Source organism: Diadema antillarum, unplaced genomic scaffold, assembly GCF_040938485.1.
Source record: "Diadema antillarum isolate AM-2024a unplaced genomic scaffold, OU_Dant_1.0 scf00000112, whole genome shotgun sequence".
Classification (NCBI taxonomy): Eukaryota; Metazoa; Echinodermata; class Echinoidea; order Diadematoida; family Diadematidae; genus Diadema; species Diadema antillarum.
This window is the reverse complement of record NW_027271001.1, coordinates 2,107,501-2,133,560: the sequence shown is the minus strand read 5'-3', so window position 1 is coordinate 2,133,560 and position 26,060 is coordinate 2,107,501. Positions and strand designations below refer to the sequence as shown.

General features: G+C 36.9%; 1 protein-coding gene across 1 annotated transcript in view; it reads right to left on the bottom strand.

Moving 5' to 3' along the window:
• Positions 1-3,141: 3,141 nt before the first annotated feature.
• LOC139719575 (NADPH oxidase 4-like) overlaps positions 3,142-26,060 on the bottom strand; it is a 37,708-nt gene continuing 14,789 nt past the window's right edge. The window contains exons 3-17 of the mRNA XM_071630986.1: positions 24,527-24,637; positions 17,804-17,885; positions 16,880-16,977; positions 16,535-16,562; positions 14,545-14,617; positions 13,736-13,816; positions 11,533-11,734; positions 10,079-10,243; positions 9,128-9,190; positions 8,161-8,221; positions 7,028-7,100; positions 5,673-5,792; positions 4,781-4,901; positions 3,842-4,014; positions 3,142-3,262 (exon numbers count right to left, since the gene is read on the bottom strand). Coding sequence (XP_071487087.1) covers positions 3,142-3,262; positions 3,842-4,014; positions 4,781-4,901; positions 5,673-5,792; positions 7,028-7,100; positions 8,161-8,221; positions 9,128-9,190; positions 10,079-10,243; positions 11,533-11,734; positions 13,736-13,816; positions 14,545-14,617; positions 16,535-16,562; positions 16,880-16,977; positions 17,804-17,885; positions 24,527-24,637 — 1,572 coding nt within the window. The remainder of the gene's footprint in view (positions 3,263-3,841; positions 4,015-4,780; positions 4,902-5,672; positions 5,793-7,027; positions 7,101-8,160; positions 8,222-9,127; positions 9,191-10,078; positions 10,244-11,532; positions 11,735-13,735; positions 13,817-14,544; positions 14,618-16,534; positions 16,563-16,879; positions 16,978-17,803; positions 17,886-24,526; positions 24,638-26,060) is intronic.

Here is a 26,060-nt window from a genome sequence, read left to right as displayed (position 1 = left end):
TGTTTTTTCCCCATGTCAATGTCTAGGACATTTGTGTGTGTGTGTGTGTGTGTGTGTGTGTGTGTCTGTCTGTCTGTCTGTCTGTGTGCGCGTGTAATTGCAAGAACAGACAACATACATTAAATGGAGATATAGTCCACGTGTTACTTTCATCATGAGCCAGTTAAAGCACTTCATATTTCATCACGCTTGATAACAAGTGTATCCATTATTATGCATTATTACAACAGAAACCAAGTTTGGACTACCAAGCTATTTTAGATCTTAGCTTCATATTTGCGACACTAACTGTCAGTGACTCGGCTAGTTGTAAATTAAAAAAAGAAGAAGTTCTGCGCATGCGTGAGACGTTTACATTGTCCAACCCGGGAAGAGGCTCGTCGTAAACATCTGAAAGGAAATCAAAACCTAAATATAAATGCGGATTGAGAAAATGCAAGCAGCAATATAGCAATACCCATCAGTGAAAGTTTGAGGAAAATCCGACAATCGATTCAAAAGTTGGGAGTTTTTAAAGTTTCGGCGCCGTCATCGCTGGATAAGAAGACTACTACAATTTATGACGTCATGCATGGACAACAATACAAAGAAACTTAAATACAGTTGGAGAAAGAAAGTCAAACGCTCCTCAGACTTTCACTGATGTGTGTGTATCCATCTACTGATATTGCTGCTTTAAATCAGGCCACATTCATATTTGGATTTTGGTTTCCTGTAAGCTCGCTAATAACTTCCCAAGGAGACCAAAATTGAGATTTGTCTTGAAGAATTGATGAATTTTCTTTCTTGATCCGAGTGCCACGCTTCATGCGTGAGGATGGAAAGCAGGTTTGGTGTATAAACATGTCCTGTGCAGTGACTCACATTCCAAAGTGGTTGCCGTGTATCGTACAATATGATGAGCGTAGCAAGCCATTTTGTGTGGAAATGTAGCTTTATAGATTCATAGTTTCATTTCTCTGATTGGCAAACAGACTTTCTAAAAAGAAATGCAAGATGACACTCCGATGGCGTGTTTTTTTTTTTGTGCAATCATATAATCTGTATGTTATTTAATGATTGTAAATGGTGGCGTTAATGATGCACGCATTAAAAAGACTCGAAATTACCTGTACCGTGCAAGAAAATGCTTTTCCTGGATTGACTCACAGGTGGTGACAAAATGACGTTTGAGATCACGTGTGCTAACTGGCAGGAAGAAAATTACTTAAACAAGGTGTAAAGCACATTCCAAGTTGTGAACGTGAGATAAAAAAAATAATATTAGAGGCAGCTGTGTTGGATGAAAATCTATCAAAGTAATTCTGATTTGTCTGGTACCATTTTGTTCCGATCTTATCTAATCTGTGCTATGCTTTACCTCCTGAAAATACATGTAAAACTACATACAGCTTGTATGTGCTGACGGAAGTTTCTCGGCATATTGGCAATTTAAATTTCTGATTTCTAAACATATCGCTGATCGAATTTTTGCTTCGGATGAGCTGTGAGCTAGCTGTGAGCTATTAATCTTCACTAACAAATTGAAAACATATACCGTAGTTATGGGTAAACTCGGCCTAGCGGGTAAAGTCGGCCGCCAGCGCGTACAGTACAATTTTATGTACTGTGCGCGCTGGCGGCCGACTTTACCCACTAGGCCGAGTTTACCCATAACTACGGTAGTTCATAATAAATCTCTATCATTATTGTCAAATGAACATCTTGACCAAAGTTCAGGGCAGATAATGCCTTTTCTGCACCTCGGAAACGTATAAGACCTTGTTACGCATGGTAGTGTACATTCAACTTTATCTTATTTAGTTGTTGTTTTTTTGTAAAGTTTTATGAATTATCATTTGTTAGCAAAAGTGGTACAGCTTATTTGGCAATATCAATAAAAAGAGATTGTTAATACATTCAATGCAAAATAATGAAACGGATGCTTTCCCAAGTGTTAATCGACGGATCATTCTGGTCATCTGGTCTACGTAAGTTCATTCTTTGTTTGAACAGGATTAATGAATCTCATAAATTGTTACGTAAAGCTTATGTATTATGTCGCTCTGAAAACGAGTGAAGTGCCCCTAACCGACTGAGAAAAACAGAAAGGTCATTCGGACCATTGTGCCCATGAGCTAGCTCCGAACTGGCTTATTGCCAAATGAAACCAACCGAACAACAAATAAAACAAACACATGACTGTTTGCTATCGGCAAGCTTTCAGATTATCGGATCCATTAGACAACTTAAACAAAACAAAGAATGCAAACAAACAAACATACATAGCCAAGAAACTTGACGTTTCATTTATACGGCAGACTTTACAAGACATTACCGTCGCCCGTTACCAAAATTATGCTTGACTGGATCTCAGGCACGCTTGTGGTATTAGCAAACACTATGTACTTTAATATTATTTCCAAAATTGTTCTCAAGGGGTGCTTAATACCTCTGTAAAGCCAGCGATGTTAACTGCCGACTTATTGAAACAACTGCACTTAAGGCACTTTTAAAAGCAAATGGCATGCTCTTGCGGTTTTAAGACAGTACTAAAGACAGTATTACAATTGAAGTTGAATGGCAAACATGAAAAAAAAAGGATATTGCCGAAACAACGGGTCGAAGAGAATCAGTTAAAAGTATGAATGACAATTTTTCAATAATAAAACAAAATAGAAAGAGAATGAAGTTGATAAGATATATTCCAGTCGCATTTCTCAGCCATTGAAAGCCACATTCAAAGAATTTCTTCACAATTCAATGGATATAAAAGGCCAGAAAATTAATGATAAAATGTATTCTTGGAGTAAGGCATCATTGGTCATAAAAACAGATTAAAACCACTATGATTCAGAAATTTTCTACTACCCTCAAAATCAAATTATGATACCGCAAAAACACTCATGGACACATGCACAAAACGAAATCGAAGGGATTCCTTTTCAGTAAGGAAAAAAAACCCCAGATAAAAAAATCCAAGATTTCGTACATGGAATTGTAGAAAAATAATAACTTAGGAATGTATACTTATTTACATCGCCTTCACTTTGAACTTCGCAAAATTAAAGTCCAGTCGAAATGTCATACTCTTTCGCCAAGAGAAATGTAGGTGTCACGAGAGAGCCTTTAACAAATGCAGGACTGCTGTACGAAGACGGATCAACTAAACCGCTCCTTATTGAAGTGTAACTTGACCTTGTCCTTATTGAATCGATTACATAACCGGTGCACCCTCGAAGATAACTTGCTGGGTCCGCACACGAAGACTCCAATGTCGGTTCTGCAGAGAACAGAAGCAGACAGCCGTGAGTGATATTTGTATTAGCAAAGATTAGCAGTAATCAATATTTATCGCTCTATTTTTATCTGAAAGCAGCTGTAGACTGTCAATTGTAACTTTTTTAAAGGCATTATTTAGCATTTTGCAGATGAAACAAAAGCCAAGCTGTAGTGCTTCAAAATAGTTCGAAAATGTGAGTTAGGGATAGAAATAACCACTGCAAAAATGGTAATCAATACAAAATGTGAACAATAGTTATGATAAAATTGTGTAAAGAATAAACCGTCTACAGTTATGGCTTATTGCAAAAGTAGTAATAGCTCACCACATTCTAGGCTTTATCGCAAAATTTTATATTGTAGAATGTTTTGTGACACAACTGACCTACACTTATGCATCAAATGTGATAACTTGAGCATTTATTAAAATCACTGCTCCCAATGGTTTATAAACAGTACCTTTAAGACTAAGAATTAACATGACGCGGGTATGCAAAAAAAAAAAAAATCAAGTCCAATTACAGTATCTCTTTGAGAATACACCACAACCAATATATTTTTCCTCGTGCAGTTCACTCACTTTGGATTACATAATGTGACGTCACTCAAAATGGCCGCCAAGTCGGGCCGTCCACTTGATATATGGCAGCACGTGATCGCCGAGCGACAATCTGATTGGTCCTGTTGAGTTTTGCGTTTGGAGGTGACGTGGAGTCGTAAATTAAAGAAGTCCGGTCGGTTCATCTGCCACAGCTGTGGAAAATATCGGGAAGGATGTGAAAAGTCATATAACATCTGAAAAGGAGACACTGCTGATGACACAGCGGAGAAGCAAAATGAAAATGAACTAAACTAAATATCATAGGAATGAGAGTATAAGTATTAATAATCTATCATTTTCTTGAAAGAGCTAGCAGAATTACTGAACCGCTTAAAGTCATCAAGTCATTCATTTTTTACTAAATTCTGTAGAGAGGAGATAAGCTCGAAAAATAATAATTTCTTAGAGTCGAAAAACAATAAGATAGCTTATCTGGCTCAGTTTCTTTTTCTCTCTATTTTCTATTTCTGTGTTGGTCGCCTTGGTTTCGTTTCCGGCAAGGACTTTTCAGTTTCAGCTTGTGTTCCACTTGTACACAAGTGAAATCATTATGGCAAAATAAAGTATCTTCACAGCAAAATATAAACAAGAACACATAAAAGAAATAGATATAATTACGTGTATAGTATACGCACATCATGTTTCATTGTATTTTAAGGTAATACAGGTGGAGGGACGGTTTGCTATCTATAAGCAATACGCTTGACTGGGATAACGGCCTCTGGACCGTTTGATCAATCTCTTTTCTTCTCTGTTAAGGTAGTGATAATGGGGGATACTTTTCACCATTCTTTCGGGCTGCTGTTAATTCATGTTCAGGCATCCTTTCTACACATTCAACACTGTTGGATTTCATGATATACTGTATAATGAGGAAAAAAACGAAGTTGAAAGTGAGATCTATGTGTCAAAGCAAACCTTGTACTGAAGTGAGTTGATGGTTTCAGCGAACCACTGAAAATGGTCTTCCTCTCGACAAATCCAGACAAAGTACAATCTTGACAGTTTCAGTCGACACAAATCCTCGCCATCCAGGCTCCTGGGGCACCAAAAAAAGAAAATAAAAGTGTTTTACCTCATTGGTCGTCGCATATTGATAATCAAGGCATTAAATAAGTAGCTTATTTAGGCATTGCTACTGTATAGATTACACAGCTAATTCATAATTCAAAGAATGCCTTCATACAGCTGTATTTCACTGCTGCTATACGTACAGAACTGTTCCGTATGTTTTGACCCACAAACCAGCTTACTTGAATACCCATTAGGTATATCCAGTTTCTCGCCTGAGATCTTGACATTAGGCACTGATATCAAGTCATCCATGCTTCCCCAAGAACCGACCGATGAATTAATTAGATAATTCATCAATTATTCAATAAATCAACCAATCCATCCATCCATCCATCAATCTATCGACAGATCAATCAATCAATCAATCAATCACTCAAAGTAATCAACCAATCAATCAATCAATCAATCAATCAATCAATCAATCAATCAATCAATCAATCAATCAATCAATCAGTCAATTCATGTATGTACTCATTTACGAACTACTGTCATCCATTTACAATATTACTCATCACGACAGCATCCAAGCAACATACAAGCATCATCTACTAGTATCTATCTTTTTATTTATCTCTATATATACACAAATACATGTATGTGTATTTTGAACGCAAATGAGTTGCTCAATTGGCAGGTAATGTATTCATCATCCGATCAAATAACTGTATGACACCAACTGAAAAAAAAGATACTCTCAGACAATCGGCCTTTCCAGTAATCTAATAAAAACACTTACTGTAGGTGATGTAGCATCGCCGCAAACGGTGTCACGCCGATGCCCCCGGCGATGCAGACGCTGACCCGATACCTCAACACATCCTCACTGGCGCTGCCCAGAGGGCCGTCCACCTGAAGTCTGCAAAGAAAAGAGGGATGAAAGAATACCAAATATTGTCGTATATCTCAACTGAATTGAATTGAATTGAATTGAATTGAATTGAATTGAATTGAATTGAATTGAAATGAATTGAATTGCTTGAATTTGAATTGATTGACCTGTTCCACAGCAAAATACGATACCAACTGACCAATACTTGACAAAGTAGGATAGTATTAGTATCATCGAGATTTCGTACCAAACATAGAAATTAATTACAAAAGTAGGTAGACGCAATGTTGGATGGGTAGGTAAGTTCAACAAGGCTGATTTAAAAAGAATCTAAAGCTTGAAGTCCATACGAAAGAAACTGAAATACTAGTACGACGGAACCAAGTAAAAAGAAAAAAAAAGTGAGCAATGCCTATACAAAGTCATGAGTACAACTAAAGATTAGGTTAAAAAAAGACCTGGCAGTAATTTTCCGGTTTTTATTTGGAAAAGGTGGGGTATGAACCGAAGGCAAAACTTGTACTCTAAAATCTCTTGAATCCTAAAAGTAACGCAATGCTCGATCGTGAAACCGGTTCTGGCTGAGGATACGAATTTGGTACAAATCTACTGCCAACATAAGTCAACATCAATGGCATCTACCAACGTCAGCAAACGTTTCGATTCACTGCCTTACAACGAAGAGCTACATTCACGTAATTTTCTTTCAGTCAATCATACCTTGGAAATCATACCTTGGAAGTGGGCTTAAAGTTATACCAAACATATTTCCCTCTCTGCGCCAATAAAGATGATTAATTTTTGTGTGACAGGCTTTGTGCAGCTGGAGTATATGGACAGTTGAAAACTTCATCAGGGTTATAGTCATCTATCTTACCGGACCTTGCCCAAATTTCCTTAGATAATTATGTTTTGACATTGTTGATTGCAGTGTTCTCTACTACATATGATAGTAAACAGTTCCATTCCGATATCACTCATTGAGAAAAAGATGATTGCCTCAACCTTGTATTGACATGCTTCTTCAAAATCTTCAATCGATATCCTCTTGTTCGGCTGCCAGTTTAAAAGTCAAAGAAATCAGTTCACTGGAGAGCATAATCATAATTATGCCCTGCACAATTTTACAGGTGTGTATCATGTCTGATCTATGACGTCTGTAGGCCAGTAAATCAAATCAACCAAATGATAAATGGTGAAAAAAGGACAAAAACAACATAAATTTAATGTATCGTAATGAGTTAAAAGTTTGCATCTCATACCTTGGGTATGCCACCGAGACGGTGTCGCCACTGAGCACACACGGACGATCTTTCAGCACCCTTTGGAGGGAATCTGTATGAAGATAGACAAAAGAGGGCGCAAATCTACCGCCATTTCAGATTCATACAGAGACGACTAGACAGTAATGTTGTAGATAAAATATGTTTGTGTAGTTGTGTCTTTGTGTGTGATCTTTGAAAGACGGATGGGCAAACCCTGATCTTGGACAACCCCACGATTACTGAAGGCCATTACACCAGACTGTTTTACATGCAATAAATTGATACTGCATGGCTGCACTGATAATGATGATTATAATCATGATGACAACCATTATCATAATCGTTATCATCACCCGTAAATTAAATTCAATCAAATTAAATTGAATTCAATTAAAATCATTCATTTTCCATATTGCAGGATATTTGTTTTGTTTACATGCAGTCAACATGATATACAATGCATTTCATATTTGACAACATTCAAATGACATGTACTGTAAGAATAAGAAAACCACGTAGAAAAAAACATATTTTATCAACATCAAGAATCAAATATAATTAGTATATCTTGGTATTATGTAAATTGCAAATGCAACTTATAACACTGAATTGATATTGGTAATTTACTTCAATGTTTTGAGGGTACGATGAAATAATACATGTGCAAAATTCTACAAATCATTTAATAACCGGATAAGATAAAGATATAATATTCGAAATCCCGCTGACACTTAAATGATAAACATTGAATAATTATAACAACTTAGGCTAGAAAACGAGGTTATCTACATTCTGAGGGCATAGTATTAAGTAATGATAACATGAGGCAAATCGAGTTGCAAGTACCGAGTCTATTTCATCTTGAGAGCATAATGATATACCCATTAGTTTCAGTTAATTCGTCAGTAATACAGGCATTGACAGGGCATTCTTTGGGTAACTGTACATTACCATGATTGCGTCATGCGTATCACGTACTTTAGGCTGCCAATCTATAATGTCATCGACACAGAATTTTGCAGGACCTGCTATCAAAAACAAAACAAAACAAAACAAAACAAAACAAAACAAAACAAAACAAAACAAAACAAATAAAACAAAACAACAAGAGTTACGTGATCTGTTTTTACCTGTCCAGTCTCCACAAACTTTTAGATGCAGACTCAGTGTCGGGTCACTCGCCGATGGGCACTGGATTTATGGAACAAAGATATTTGGGGGGAAATGAAATTATCAATCCGTTTAGGTACAGAATCATCCAGCACATAAATCTTAGCATAATTCTTCCATAGAGCAAAAAAGTCGTAGATGTGATGTTCGTTTAGCCTTTCATTTTTCAGAAAATGATGATACGTCAGCTCGTACTAGCAGGACAATACAGTCTGCGGTTGGTGGAAATCTTGTGTTTGGACAAAATGTCTTTAAACTACAATGAATCGCATTAACCTGAAGTCTTTCACTACTTTAAACAAGCAACCCGATATTAATCTAACAATATATTTGAGATAATCGATATGCTTTGTGGTTCCATTTTATCATCACAGCGCCCAGAACCTCGGGGCTCTATCCCATGCACTTTCTACATTATTCTTGTTATTCGTTCATTGATACTTAAAAATGATATTTATGGTTGTGCAAAAATAGTTCCGCATGTTTCACACATGCCTCCGAGCGACAGCAATCCATACTGCATTGCCATCCGAGACCAGCATTGAGCACTTTCCTTTCCTTATTATCTCCTGCGCCATTACTAAAGGTAATATGCATGCATTTGTGTTGTATTTTGTACTGTTTTTCTGTATTGTCTTGTTTCTTGGTAAGAGAAAGATAAATGAATGAAAAATATAGATAGGTAGATAGATAAATGAACAATATAGATAGGTAGATAGATAAATGAACAAATCAATAAATTGACAATGACAATAATGATATTATTACAAATTTCAGTGATAATAATAAATGACATTAAATGTGGTTTTTATTTTGATAGTCAGGCATCATCACTTTTGAAATTTACTTTGAATCACGCTCGATTGGGACATATAAAATAAAGTTAAACTGAAGAAAGGATGTTAAGCATATAGCATGAATACTCACTGATGTTATGGTAAAGGGATGCCATTCCAGATGTGAGACGGCTGGACAGTTGAGAAGGATGTACTGTAGAATGAAATAACACCTTGCAATTAGAATATAATATATCATTTTGTCACTTGTTCAAGATGATCATTCAGAGGTACTTGTAAATATTGTACGTATATCTATCTCTATCCATCCATCCATCCATCCATCTATCTATCTATCTATCTATCTATCTATCTATCTATCTATGTTTTCTCTCTCTATCTATATAAAATATACATACATACATACATACAGTCGATATGTAAACATGCATATAGGCAATAATGTAAAGATATTATTTGAAGAATTTGTCGAAATCTGTTGAAAACATTAAAAATAATTAGAATATATTACGTGATAATTCTTATGTTACCATTACCAGTGCAACAAAATTGAAAACATATATTTTTGTCTAGCTGATGATGACAATGACATCGCTTGAAAAACAAAACAAAACGAAACTGCCGTTTATTTGCTTTTGCATCCAAATTCTTCATTTGTGCATAATATGATTCTATATAGAATAAAGATTCTAGAATAAAGATAAGGATTAATGTACATTAATGACTTTCTTTAAAAATGTCTGCTTTCAGCATACATTATGAGGAAAAACTAAACCGCATGATATTGTGTTAGTGACAAATCACCATTCTGAACGCACTGGAAAAACGGTAAAAGAAAACACAATAAGTAAGATGTTTTACAACGATATGCAAGAAATGACGTATGCACCTTACGAACAGCTATATTGATACGACCGGGGTATTTTTAAAACAACAAGATACTGATTGATATCTCTCCAGTGTGTCTGAGTACATACTTATACCTAGAGGACAAGGAGACTGCTGTGATAAATGATTTTATTGTAACTTTGACAATGCCAACAGAATGGTATAAACTGCAGTGCATACTCAAATTCCTTACTTGCCCTGGTCGTGCACTGAAATTCTCGACCCTCAGGCGCAGCTCCATGACGTCACCTGGATGAAAACGAACCGTTTCTATGGCAACGAGCCGGCGTGATTTCAGCCACCTCCACGCTCGTTCGACCAAGTACAAGAGACCGGGAAGGAGAAGAAAACGCCACGTCTGTGACAGTGGTAAGAAAGATCAGACCCCTTATTGAGTCTTGGAGATTAATGAGGGACGGGGAGGGGGATGCTAGATCTTTTTTTTTTTTTAATCTGATGCTATGCAAATTTGAAGCTGTGATTTTGTTTCCTGTCCAGACAGCGGATGTAACTATCTCGTAAAAGGGCAAGTTAACAAAATTCTTTGAATTCTGGCACTTTCCTCAGCTCGGCTGAGCTATTCAGATCTTTAGCCTTAAAGGGGAAGGCTAGTAACTGATCAGTGGGAATCAGTGGAAATGCTTGGAGATGATTGTTCCAATCCTTATGGGATTCATTCAAGAGTTCATTGTTTATCTATTGTTGTGTGAAAATGATTTGCTTCAGAATGGTCTCATATTCAAGTAATGTGCAGTTTAATGCTTCCAGGTTAGCGTCCCTGGTCAGTGACGGGGCATTAATCTGCACATTACTTGAATATGAGACCGTTCTGAAGCAAATCATTTTCACACAACAATAGATATACAATGAACTCTTCAATGAATCCCATAAGGATTGGAACAATCATCTCCCAGCATTTCCACTGATTCCCACTGATCAGTTACTAGCCTTCCCCTTTAAAAGCAATCGCTCTCCACCTTTTCACTCTTAAAAGTCTCTTTAAAATCATCATCTCCTTTCCAGTTGAGAGAGACTAATATGCGCCAACTTTAAAACGCACAGCTTCCAGCACGTCGACAAATAAAGTATACATAGGGGGACGTTTCTCTTAGATTTCCCTGAAATGTCTCAGTGCTTAACCCATTGCTTACGGAAACCTTATCCTGAGGAATATCTGCCTGGATTTAAGAACCTTGTATATAATTCTTTATGTAGCGAGTTAAATCCACATCTCTGTTTACCCCTGGGTTAGGACCAGAAAGCTCACTAGGATGGAGGTGGATGTCCCACGATCACTGTGTTTTACTCAACGATGACTTCAGTATCAAGGAAGCAGTAGAAGTATAAAGGGGGTTATTGTATGGGTAGCGCCCACACAAACGTACAAATGCCGGTGCTTTTTATGACTATACATTGACAATTCTTACACAGCCTTCTGCTGGATTTCTATATTTTTCGGGAGATACAAGTACGCTTTATCTATCACACTTTTCACACTTTTTCCTAACGCAGTTTCTGCTCAACTAATGTCATTCAAAGATTTCAGTGGAATTGTTGCCCCCCCCCCCCCCCCCCCCCAGGAAATTCCGTGATGAATATCACTCTACAATCTTCAAGGCATGGACATGATAAAACCGGTGTGCTTACTCGAGATGTATGCGAGGTAAAGGCGGGTTTCTCTTGGCAAATTGTTGAGGAGTTGGTTGCGCCAGCTTCGGCTTGCGGATCGAATTCCGGTTCCGGTTCCGGTTCCGGTTGCCATAGTGACATCGACTCGGCAAGCGGTTCATCCGGATAGATGCAACCAGGAACATGTCTATCTGTGTTGCACTGTTCCTTTAGGATACCTCTGTGGGAAGAAGAAGAACAATAAGAAGAGCAATAAGAAGGAGGAGGAGGATCGAGGAGGAGGAGGAGATGACGAAAAAGTACGAGAAGACGAAGGAGAAAAAAGAAGAAATAGTAAAGAAGGATTGAGAATGTCACGAAAAAAAAGTAGTAATAAGAAGAAAGGGGTGGAGAAGAAGAAAAGTTAGGCCAAATGTATGTAATCATCTCGCTGCCTTAGAAAATAATGCACGAGTCTTAAATCAAAGCTTTCCTACGCTCTGCCCACCCCCTCTCTCTCTCCCTCCCTCCCTCTCCCCCCCCCCCCCCCTCTCTCTCTCTCTTTCACTTCCTCTCTCTCCACAACAGCCCAGTGTTTCGAACTGTGCTATACCGAGCTATGGGCTGGATGTTGTTAAAGGGATGGTATAGTTTTGGTTGAGATGGGGGATTCAGGTTTTAACAGTTTGCGAGATAATTAGAAACCACTTATAATAACATGTAATATCAAAGAGCAAACAATTCTGAGAGGAATTCAAAGTTTATTTGATGAAAATCGGTTTTGAAATGACTGAGATATCTAAAACCAAAATAAAACAAAGACGTCCTAATAAAAGATGGGTCCCACCTTTTATTACGACCTTTTTGTTTTTGGATATCTCAACCTTTTCAAAACCGATTTTCATCGAATAAACTTTTAATTTCTCTTAGGATCGTATGCTCTTTTATATTTCATTAAAAAAAGGTTTCTGATTAGCTCGCAAAAACTTAAAAACTTGAATCCCTATCTCAACCGAAACTATGCCATCCATGTAAGCAATGTCTATGGAGAAAAATCACCTAAGAACAGAGGGGGGAAATATGAAAAACTTCAAAATGAAGAAAAAAAAAATGAAATAGAAATTAATCGACAGGCATGAAATACGCCCCAAATCTCCTCCAAACAGACACGTCTCGATATGCAGACTAGCAGACAGCTGAACTTGACTACTGTACTTGTAATAATACACAGATACTCGATTTTACTTCCGCATTTCAATAGTCACCTCTGTACCACCCCGCCGTAGATCGAAACCAGATGGAATTTCGGTCAAAGAACCCCCCCCCTTCCCCCAATCCCCACCCATTTATACGACTACTGCATTACCCATTTGATTTTAATTACGAGAGCCAAGTGCGTCTCCCCTACCGGGTTCATGGGTGGTAGGCAAACGGTTTCTCCAGGGCCCAAAGTGCTTGCTAATAATTTTAGGGGGGTCATGGTCAAATGGGTCGCCAAATCCTGCATTTTGCCCCAGAAACACGAGGCGTCAAGGGCATAAGGGTGTATATATATATATATATATATATATATATATATATACTACATGTATGTATAATATTAGTTCGGAGAGACATAAAAATATACATCATATATATAGGCCTTACATAAATATATATGATATATACCCTATTTACTATATTTGTTGTATTTGTTTGGAAAACTAAAAAAAAAAAGACATATGGACACACTGACAAAGCTTCGTTTACTTCGCTGCTCATGAAATCAGATATCAAGAAAAAAAAAAGAATTGATAGCCGGAAGGTTTATGTTACTTCATTGACAAACTAGTACTGAGATTTTTTTTTTAATTCTGGTGCATAATGTGTTGCTCCAGCTTCCTTCATTGTTCTGAAAATATCATCTTGGGAGAAAAATTACCACCATTCGTTACACTTGCTTCCACGCCTCCCTCCTGAAAGCTGACAAGAATGTTTTCAACACATCGGATTCATCCAGGGATGGTCCCCGGAAAGTGACAGACACGAATGTTATTGAAATCGATGTTACCATGGCAACGAGCGTCCGAAACCAACATGGAATGCAGGGCGCCCCCTCAAAACGCTAATGCTCTCCAGCGAGACAAGATAGAAATGGAATGTGTGTCTCATTGAGCACGTCGAGTGTCAGTATGAAGTCCCAGCTATCGATATCTTGTTGTACGGAAAGGAAATTGATAGAGACGCTGTCGTCTGCTCTTACCCCAGTGGATGGCAGACGAGCAAAATAAAGAAGACCAGAAAGGCACGGTGGGAGAACCAGAATACGTTGTGTCTGCGACGTCTGGAAAAAATATTGAAAATATCCGAGTGATGACGCATAGGGTAAGCTGCAAGCAATACCTCTGTCGATGCCGAAGAGAAAAGTGTATCAAATATTATCTCGTTCCACTTAGAAGGTAAATACACATACCCATAATTGGAAGGACTAACAAAGAGCACACAAAGAAAATAGAATCAAAGAACTTACGGAATCTTTTCTGATTAGCTACAGGTGCACTCTGCAAAAGGCTACAGACTTTTGGACATATGCAAACCAATTTTCAGGAAGTGCTATATGGTCTCTTAAGAGTACATCCCGCACTTAAACTGAAACAAATTAAACAAATGCTTCAGTTGTAATGATTTCAATATAAGAATAGATGGCACGCCGTGATGACGGGAAGAAACCATAACTCAGAGAGTACATAAAAAATGCTATGTTTTTGACGACGATAATCAAATGATGTCTACAGAAAGGGATTACATTCTGTCATAAATGGCATATTGCATAATTCCGCCCAATATAAAGACGAATTTATGAAATCAAGTAATTTCCTATACGTGAACTTTTCTTTGCATATAGTGATGTTATTGACTACGAAGTAAACAATTTGTCTGTCATTTTCTTTACCTTGCTGAAAAAACCCAAACAAACAAATAAACTAATATCATGATATTTTCATCAAACTATGTGAATGTTTCAAGACAGAAAGAACCATAGAATTACCATGATTGACCTGAATTGCTTACCGGAAGTGAGGTAGTGACGTAACAAATATAAGCAAAAGGATAAGTAGCATACAGGAACCCGTAATGCCGGCAACTGGAAGAGGACAAAAAGGAAACAAAGAAAGAATGAATGAATGAATAAAAAAAAAGAAAACAGACAGTGCAAAAGTCTAAATCGCAAGGTTGCGAGGAAGCCGCGAATTGAAAACTCCAACCCTGTCATATGACTGCGAATTCCGATCAGATCAAGCAAGTGCAAACCAGCTACTCCTAACAGCGGCAGGATGATATATAAATAAATAAATAAATAAATAAATATATATATATATATATATATATATATATATATATATATATATATATATGTATATGTATATATATATATATATATATATATATATATTATATATATATATATATATATATATATATATATATATATATGTGTGTGTGTGTGTGTGTGTTTGTGTGCGTGTGTGTACAACGAACAACGATATGAGGAAAATATGAAGAGAATTCCACAAAAATTAATTTTTAATTGAAAAGTATACATTCCTTCGATTTGTACTGACATGTCAAGTGTTATATCATTCTCCCGCATTCTGCAAGAGGTAAATCAGCTGCTCTGTCATTTAATAGAGAAGTGAAAATATGTCGAATTTTCTTCATATTTTCTTGATGTCATTGTCAATACGTGACGTCACGAACTGTAGTAGTCGTCTCATCTGGCGATGGCTGAACCAAAGGATTGTCCGATTTTTCTCAAACTACGCTGGCGTGTTTCACTAATATCTCTGCATTTCCTCAATTTTCACATGATATAATATAATTCTATTATGTGACTTTCAATGTGATTTGCTGTTTATAAAAGAATCATAATTTCCAGTCGAGGTTGAATTTGCTGATATTAGATTGAAAGAAATACCTAGATCATAGCCATCTCATGTAATAAGCAAGTATTGAAAGAGTGTGCAACCTTGATTTTCTGCCTAATCTAATTAGCCCCCTCATATTCACAAGGCTAATGATAAGACTAAACAGTGTCGCATCAAGCTATATGGGTGAGATTTCTAGAAGCAGGCATCAAAACAGGGTCCCCACAGACTTGGGTATTTTGTGGTTTCAGTGATCCACTTGTAACTCAGCGTCCCCTCGATGTGCATGCTGGGATACAACTACGTCATCCCAGGTGCGCTACAGAATAAATAGTTTCTTTTCTTTTCCCTTTTCTTTTTCTTTTTGGCAATTAACGTTTCGTTGACATATTGCAATTATTTCAAATATGTAGTCATAAAGGCAATTTTCAGGGGCGGTTTCTCCAGAAGTATTTGGTCCAAAAAGAGAAAAGCATATAGAGAAAGAGATTTTGCCCAGCAAGGGGGCAGAAATTCTAGCAGCTGCAAATAATGATTTTGTGGAGTTATTGTGCCGCGGTTATCCCTAATACCCCGTCGATTCCAATAATGGATGTTTCATGCTTGTGAAGGAACAGGTGACACCCACCTGAACTCTCGACTCATTTTCCATTTCGCCATTTGGGATTCTGAAAATGTGGGTAATATTTAAAAATATATATGCCACCTCATGCTCCCTTACATGACAAGGCATGCAGCGAATAAAGCGATTGACGCAATTTCATTTCGGATAACAGTTTGTTTTCGTTTAAATTCGTAATGTTACCAGCGTGAAATAGATCATTGCTATACACTTGTACACGAGATGTGCTATTTTCCACATTATCTTTGTCACACGTTATGTGTTCATTGCCAAGCAATCTTTTGTTCATGTTTGCTGACGTTCAAACCCGTTAATTTCTGCATTATCATGTGCAATATTTGCAGCCGTAAACTGATTAGCTTCCCTCCCGGTGAAAAAATAGTCGAGCAAACGATGCATATATTGTAGCATCTCTCTCAATGATCTTCCAAACTGTATGTGTGCTTATTAATGCATAATATTGCAGAATTCCAACATTCCACAGCATGAATTATCATAACATTTTGTCACTTACCTGTTGAAAAAAGAACTGTGCAAGGATTCTGAAATGAAACAAATGAAGAAAAAAGGAACAAGTTAAATTTGCAGACTCCTACAATGAAAAAAATGTCACACATGCGCAATGTGAAGGAGAAACGGATTATTTTGCCTTTTTTAAGCTGTCCCATTTTGATCATTTTTGTATCAAGAAAGAATCAAACTCTCTCATTGAAGTTTCAACATCAAACACCATTAACAACATACATATAAACACACAAACACGCTAACATGATTACAGAGTGTCATAATTAAATGCCTGGAATAGTATGCTTTAATATACATGATATCTGGAATTTTTCAACCAAACGCCTCTGCCTACCTGTCCAGGAAAGGTAGCCACATTTACGTCCGGAACGTTGGCGTTGAATCCTTGAGAAAACCTTATCGCGTTGATGGCGTGCGCGGCGCAGTGCACAACTGAAAGATGAAAGGCAGAGTCAGTATAGAAGAGAATTTGAAAAGCTGCCACCAATATTCCATTTACCAGCGTTTGTATTAGTCAATTTGAAAGTTTTTTAATGATTATTTCAAGAAATTCAGTTACACCAGAGGCTAATCTTATACTTTTCACGTCCACATGAAGTAGTCAAGTTAAGGAAAAGTCCTTCATGTCTAATGAATGTCATATTCTCAATTTGTCTTATAATGCAATCTTTCTTCTTTATACAAATGTAGTTTCATAAGCATAAACTAACACTGCATCATGCATTTGACCAAGGAAACCATTTGGGGTGATGTTCGCTATTTCGAAGATTCGTTAATCCAAAAATGAAATTAGGTTCGTTATTTCGAAACACACAAATTTCGTATACCAGATGCTCGTTAATCCGGAAATGAAATAAGGTTCGTTAATCAGAACATTATGATTTGTGGCGTTATTCCAAAAATTCGTTAATTCGAAAATGAAAATAATGAGGTTCGTTACTCCGAAGGTAATTCGTTGATGCAAAAAAATGAAAAAAAAAAAGGTGCGTGATAAGCGAAACTTCCGAATTGCGTACCTTATTTTGTTGTCGGATTAACAAAACTTAAGAATAACGAATCTTTCTTTCTTTTCTGAATTTTGGATCAACGAACCTTCAGAGCAACGAACCTTTGGAATAATGAACGTTCGAAGTAACATACGTTATTTCATTTTCGGAATTACAAACCTTCGGAATAACGAACTGTAACCCAAGGAAACAGGGTGGTTTCACAAAACTCAAAACTGGAACGGTGTGATGGAATAGAGTCGTTCACCTACCAGTGGCTACACAGACGCATGCTGCAAACAGGACATGTGTGAATCGGTAATGATCCAGCCATCTGCGAAGTGTACGCCCTGACTGAGGAAGAAATAACCGTGGACTATAGTACATCTACAAAGTAGCGTCGTAACGATTATATTGACAAAAATACTAAGTGACAAAATATTTCATCATTGCCTTTGAAACTGTATAATACCTAATAAGAATGCATACTAGTTTTACCCAGAATAGCCTCTCTTTAGCTCTGTTCTCCCAGAGGTACACACAGAGAAATTAGGGTTCTATTAGGGTTCTTATTTTCACCCTACGAGCAAATCTAACTAAGTGGCACCTTATAGGGTTCGGGATGGATGTAGGGGTGCAAATCCGAACCCTAAAGGGAGCCAAGTCTTAAGGGTTCGAATTTGGAACCATTCCATAGTCTTTCCCGAAAGCTGACATGTGGGTGTTGAATGGTGTTTGCTTAAAATGCCACACTATTTTTAGATATTATCGTATATTTTTATTTGAAAATATAACTACACGTTGTTAAAGAGTAACAGTGTCATCAGTAATACTGTACTAAAAAAATTACTACTTGAATTAAATATTTGTTTTTTTTTCTTCTCGCACCGGGATCAAGAATATCATTTCAATGACGTTATCATAGAGAGAAAGCAAACGAGTACAAGTACACGTATCATGCGTGCACGCGTGGACCGTTGAGCACTTGGTCAATGGCATACCAGCTAAAATCGCATGCGCACGCCACGCCGTAGGTCGCGCGGTATACGTACGTGCATACTACTGACGTTCCTCGTTTGAAATGGACAGACGACCGTGAGGTTGGGATGATGAATTAATCTTTTTGATGAGCCAAACGTTGTGAGTAGATAATTTTATTGTAATTCCGTTGAAAATATTTCACAGTAATCGATTATGATATGTGTGAATTATGCTCATAGAATGCTGAGTGGTGAAAACTGATGCGAAAGAGTTGTATCGAGGTACATGTGTACTGACATGTCAGAAGTGCGATCATACATACAGTAAAGCATAGCGAATAAGTCAATGAAAGTGCACGGTAATACAGAAAGCCTCAACCAAGGTACTAACTACGACCAACAGCCCCATACGCATAGTGTAATTACGCTATGCGTATGGGGCTGCTGGACGCAGTTACCAAGGTACGTACGTAAATAGGTGACCGGATATAGTCGCATCATTTTCGTTAATGGGAATTATTACGTTTGAGCCGAGTTGAGGCTCAGTTGGATACTGGTTTCTGTGAAGTTGACAGAAAGAACGATGTAGGCATGTATGATGTGCCTAATGAAGAAAAATAGTGTTCCTGGTTCATTTAGGAGAATTTAAGACATGTATGAAGATTAAAGTCAGAAAACTTAGGTTGGCCTTGACTCCTTGTTGTCTATCAATGAAAATAGAATGTGTGTTATAAATTATCAATGCCATAGTCACAGAGCACAAGCAATGATACACGATATGTGAATTTAGATGATATCCACTGGAGAAGTTGCATGTGCTAGACATGACATAAAATAAGTCACACAAACAAGGTACGGTATGTAAACGGTAAATCACTTCAGAAGTACAACTACTTGATCCCATACTTTAGCAGGTAGATATTCCAATATTGATTGTATGTTGAACTTTGCTTTATTCAATTACAGGTTGAACCTTGCTGATCCATGCTGATGCATGGTGTTAGCTTGGTCTCATACTGGGCCAAAGGGACCTGTGTTTGATCATTTATCATCGAGTTCACTATGCATCAAGTTCAATAATGGTCTTCAGGATGAGTGATGCAAGTCAACCTCGAGAGACTGGTGAGCCATATAGGATGCCAGAGCTGGAGATGGAAGATGTTCAGGATGTCAATCCTGGTTCCTCGGTGAGTCAGTGTGGAAGCCGTGCCAGTTCTTCTGAGAGTGATGGCCAGAAGGGCATACTATTTGGCAGCTGAAGCAGCTGCCATAGAAACGCATGAAAAACTAGAGCTCGAGGAGTTTCGACTTATGCAGCGTAAGATGAGATTAGCTATGAAGACCAAGCTGCAGGTTGCTGAAGCAGAGGAGCAGATATACCTTGACTACGAGAACAAGAAGTTGGGAGTCGGCTTTCCTGTGAAAGCAGAGGATGAAACCTTGCTGTACCCAACTGAATGCGCCAACCAACCAGTACACACGAGTACACCGATTTCCCTGACTAGAGAAGTAGCAAAAAAGTTATTTTCAAATTTTCTTTGACTTTTAGCAGATATAGTCCAAAAGCCAATAAGATCATCAGCATCATGTAGTATCCCTGAACCAGGTTTGATGAAAGCCCATCAATTTTTCCGTAGATACATCCGTACAGACCGGGAGACAGACAAGCAACCTGAAAACATATGCCTCCGGCACCATTCAGGGCGGAGGCATAATAATGAGACTCCTATATGTCATGTATGTTTAAACCATATAAAATTTGAGACGGGTCACATTGAATCCCCCCCCCCCCCCCATAGAATTGCTAAACACCACGGCTCTAGAAACATCTTTCCATTTTAATCCAGAAAGTAATCACCTCCCTGTTTTTAGCCGAGGGTGAGCATAAAGCCACTCCATGAAATGAAGATTAGCATTTTTTTTTTTGCAAAATATATGTGAAAATGTCTAATTTCATAGATAACGATAACTATTTATTCTGTCTTCTAAACTGTTGTCAGGTTATTCCCTTTCTTAGAATGCACTGGCCTTGAATATTTACAAGAATACTCTGAAGAAATATATAATAGAAAAATACAAGAGAACGAACTTGCAAATTACAAATTTAAACACAACCTAAAGAGAACTTGACTTCTATTCACTTTTATCTTCTTTTTTTTTTTTTGGGGGGGGGGGAGGGTGGATTATGGATGAAAATATGAATCTGCTAATGGATATGAAATACTCAAAGTATGCTTTCCATTGTATTTCATACTAGATGGGGTTAGTTTGTATTGTTCATATTTTAGTTATTTCTTCACCATCGATAGCCTCAGTGCTTCAACAACACATGCACACTTTGAATTGATTGTCTAAGTAGGGAACAAAAAAAAAATTTAAGTCGCCTGCTGTTTTTTGTAGTAGACAGCCACACAATGTATGTCAATTTTGGGCAATCTCTGGCAATGCAATGTCATAAGTGGAGTAGCTTTGTGACACTTGACAAAAGCATGATTTTCTCACAAACCCTTTATATATATAAGGATTGAAAAATAGAGTTTGTTCCAAAACCTGAGAAAACTCAACATATCATATCTACTTTTTTTTTTGCATATAAAAGAACACCGGACTTCACTCTTTAAGAAGGCAGAAACTATTATCATTGCCCTTACATACGTCAGTGACTTGTCGAGGAAATGTGCATGTTTTTCCTAAAAGAAAAAAAAATGTGAAATTCTCTTTAGGTTTTACTTGAATTGTTCTACGCATGTGACATCATAAACTCTTCACACTCTGCTGCGACTGCACAAATGATTTAAAGATTATTAACTTTTGAACTGAATGTCCGCTTTTCTAATAGTATAAGCCAGTTCGGGGTACCAGTTTGAGCATGTGCAGAAAAAGGTTATTTGTACCGAGAGACAGGTTGTTTTTTTAATTTCACTGAGATAAGCATCTGTAATGCTAGGATTATTCATGGAATCCTTATAAATGATGCCTGCCAGTACATCCACTTGACAGCAAGCCTGGTATTTGGCAATGTTAACACACAATTTTTTTTTAAACATTTTCAAAACAGCACTTAATAAAATAGATGATTCCCTAAGTGTTGATTGACGAACCATGCTGGTCACTTCATCTACACTGGTTAGGTTCATTCTTTGTTTGAATATGAGTTCCATAAATGGCTATGGTGGGCAAGCTGCTGCATTATGTCACTTTGAATTGAGTGAAGTGCCTAACCAACTGAGAAAAATGAAAGGTCATTTGTACACATGAGCTATCTCCGGACTGGCTTATTGCTGCGCATTCACTCAATCCACATGTAGGTCTATATGAAGGTGGACTTGCCCTCTAACTCTGATTATAATTTTAAGATTTCTTTAAGTAGGTTGTATAAAGTGCTGATATATTTGTGTAAGGTTTGGTGAAAATTAAGTGTTAAAATGATTGGAAGAGTTGTGAGACTGTAACATCAACACTTGAGGTATTACTCATGCATGATCATAAATCTCTGTAAAATATTGATGGTAATAGTAATAATGATAATGATAATAATAATAATAATAATGATAATAGTAATAACAATATATTTTGTTCCTGATCATTATGCTTGTGATGGTGCCAATACCAATACCTGCTTTATAAATGTGAAAAATGGACTGCTCTTTACAATATTTTGAATGTTGGGGCTAAAGTGCATACATTGTGTAATTATATTTATGGTCTACTGAGTACAATGTGCTTCTTGTTTCCATCGCTTGAAAACAAAAAACCAATGTATCAAAAAAAAAAATCGTTTTTAAACTTGTCTCACAAGACATATTCCTTCCTCTTTATGTCCAGTTTGTCATACCACTGATTGGTTAACCTTATTTTCCCTTTCTGAGGTAACATTTTCTGTGGAATTGTTAATGTTAATTTGATGCAATGAAAAGTGTTTTCAGATGTGCTATTCTACCCGAGATTTATAACTGGGACATATCTTTAGCTGTGTGCATAAAAAAGTAACCAAATTTAGATGTGCATTCTTCATTTTTTGATTCTTTTTTTCACCTTTCTTATCATTGGTGTAATTGTATATGAAAAACAAAATGTGAAGTATACTAATTGTATAATGGGGCACATTCGCAAGCTCTCAAGTTTGGAATTGGATGGAATATGTCAGTACAAGTAGTGAGTTTCAAATATATATGACAGAACTTTGCCATACCCTTCATTGTTTTGGCAATAACTTGTGTACGAGAAATCAGAGTTGACATATCCCTGTTGATGTCTAAGAGTGTCATAAAGGTGCTTTTGATTACCGTAAGATGTACCGGTAAATTCAAGGTATATATCTATGATCCATTCTAGAAGTAGAAGGACAATGTGAAAGATATTTGTCACATAGTTTACTATTACTCTGCACAAGTTTCAGGGATTTTTTAAATAAGAATTAGTGCTTTTTGTCAATGTGGTAACTTCCTTTAAAAGAAGAAAAAGTAATCATTTGATGGAAAGAACGAATATTTTTCTTCTTATTCAATGTACTGACCAAAGTTCATACATTTTTGATTTACATTGCCCTTTTTATGACAAAATATGCATCTCGTATGAGAATTTGTAGAAATACAATGTATATTTGATGTTCACTTTAAAGTAAACCATGAAAAAGAAAATCGCTGTTAACTTGTCCCTCTTCCATGAGACATATATTAAAATGTTAATAATTCATATGTCAGATGCACTGTATTCATCATGTTTATGTTCTATTTGTTGTTAAATTGAAGTCTCTGACTTCAGTTTTCGAAAGATTGTGGATTTAATTGACTGAGAAACTGTGTGTAAATCTATGCATGCTATTTTGCTTCATGTCTGGAGTGTTACCTTAGGTAATTGTTTGTGAAGTCAGTGAAGGCATCCAGTATATAATTATTTTGGTTTTAAAAAAAGGTTATAATTTTCACCATATGGGGTGCAGAAAGGTAACCCTATACAGAGACGTGTGCAAATTGTATTGCATCCTATACTGCGGTGACTTTATCACCCCATAGGGTGCAAAATTACAACAATAACAGTATGAACCATAATGGGTGCAGGTATGAGGTGCAGAAGGGGAACCCTGTATAGAGGTCCATATTTGCACCTTATAGGGTGTTGAATATAGGGTGCTAAATAAGAACCCCCAAAAATAGAACCCTAAATGGAGCCGCTGGTGTTACAATGATATGAACCCGAAAGGGTGCAAACTTGCACCTGAATTTTTGTTCACCCTACGGGGAGCACAAAGGGAACCCAATGGAGGGGTGCAAATATGCACCATATATGGTGTTAAATATAGGGTGCTAAATAAGCACCCCCAAAAATAGAACCCTAAATGGAGCCGCTGGTGTTACAACGATATGAACCCTATTGGGTGCAGAAAGGGAACCCAATGGAGGGGTGCAAATATGCACCATATATGGTGATAAATATAGGGTGCTAAATAAGCACCCCCAAAAATAGAACCCTAAATGGAGCCGCTGGTGTTACAACGATATGCACCCTCTAGGGTGCAAATTAGAACCGTAATTTCTCTGTGTGTAACTCGGGAACTGAGGTGCCGCGAATGAGACACTGGACTCTCAGTTAGGAGTTTCAGGGTTTAAATCCCCCTGTGGGATTGGATAGGGTGCTTTACCCGCGATGTCCCTCATAACCAAGGTGTATAAATGGGTATAGGATCCTATATACTTGTCAATGCTATATAATTCGATGATATTGTTGAAAAGTATTGTCAGTTATCAATAACGTTGTTATTATTGTTATTATTATAATTTTCAATATCATTATCATCATCATCGTTATTATTTGGATTATTATCATTATTATTTTTATTATTATCATCATCCTCATCTTCATCATTACTACTGTTATTACTGCTACTACTACTGCTACTGATCATACTATTGACATTTTTAATATCATTATTATTGTCATCATCATTATATACTTTCCTCTGGCACATTAGGAAAAGAGGCAAGGCGTATACAAGTTTTGCTTTGCTTATTTTACCAAGCTTGATTGGCGTAGTCTGGCTCCCAGATGTTTACAGACTGGAAGTAGAAGTGCAGCACAGTTGAGATTCAAAATAGCAGCAGACGCACGGGATAAACACAGGGCGATCTGCCGAGGAAAGCACGAGCATGACTGGTGAGTGAGACTAGGTAGGGACCAGGTTACTCACATAGTTATGTTATAAGATAGTTCGATTATATGTATTTACCTTGCACAGGAAGGTAGGTAAATTGGGGTCTATATTATAAAGCTCTCTCTCAAAGTGGCATTTTGTTTTGTTTTGTTTTGTGGTGTTTTTTTTTTTTTGGGGGGGGGGGTGGGTTAGATTTCTTTCTGATTTGGTGCAGTTTTTAAGGGGAAATCCAGTCCAAATATAAGTTAATCTGATAAGAAAGAGTAAAATATTACGGTTCAACTTTATAATTTTGATCGAAATCGGATGAAAAATAAGGAAATTATGACATTTTGAAGTTTCGCTAATTTTGCAGGAAACAGTTCTTGAACAGTCAATAGTGATATGCAAATGGCATAGTGAATGTGTCATCTCCTCACAGCTTGCCATATAGTTTGTATATAAAATTTTGAAATTTCCAGTTTTTCATTTAAACGCAATTATGCCCGAGGCTCAAATCCTCATATATCTAACTGATCACTATTCTGAAGTTATTCAACCAGGAATAACATCTTGTTTAAGACTTCAATGACAGAAACATTGAATTTTCTTTTTTTTTTGTACACAATCAATGGAAAATTGTGAGGTTATGACATGGTTAGCTCACTCATTTGCATATTCATATCCACTATACAAGAACTGCTTTGCAGAAAGTAGAAAAAAATAAATTCATACCGTTGAACTCGTAAGATTTTACTCTTTTTTATCGGACTATAACTTATATTTGGACTGGATTTCCCCTTTAATGACTTTACACAAGTCTATCTAATCCTTCTACAATATAAGAAATGCAGTCGAATGAATGGTTTAGTTTTGGTTGAGATGGGGAGATGGGGGCTTTGTGTTACTTTGTTTTTGGATATCCCAGCCATTTCAAAACCGATTTTCATCAGATAAACTTTCAATTCCTCACAGAATTATACGCTCTTGAACATTTCATAAAGTGGATTCTAAGTATCTCGCAAAAAGTGAAAAGCTGAATCCTCACTTCAACCAATACTATACCATCCCTTTAAAGCTCCTGTTTTTCTCTAAAATTGGCATTTTGGGGGTAAATTTCTTTCTGATTTCGTGCAGTTTTAGTAACTTTACCCAAGTCTATCTAACCCTTCTACAATGATAAATGCAGTTAAATGGATGGTTTGGCTTTGTTTGGGATGGGGAATCAGATTTTAACTTTTATGCAAGATAATTAGAAACCACGTATATGAAATATTAAAGAGCATGCAATTCTAAGAGGAATTTAAAGTTTATTTGATGAAAATTGCTTTTGACATGGCTGAGATATTAAGAAACAAAGAGATCCCATGATAACAGGACCGATTTTCAGCAGATAAACTTTTAATTTCTCTTTGAATT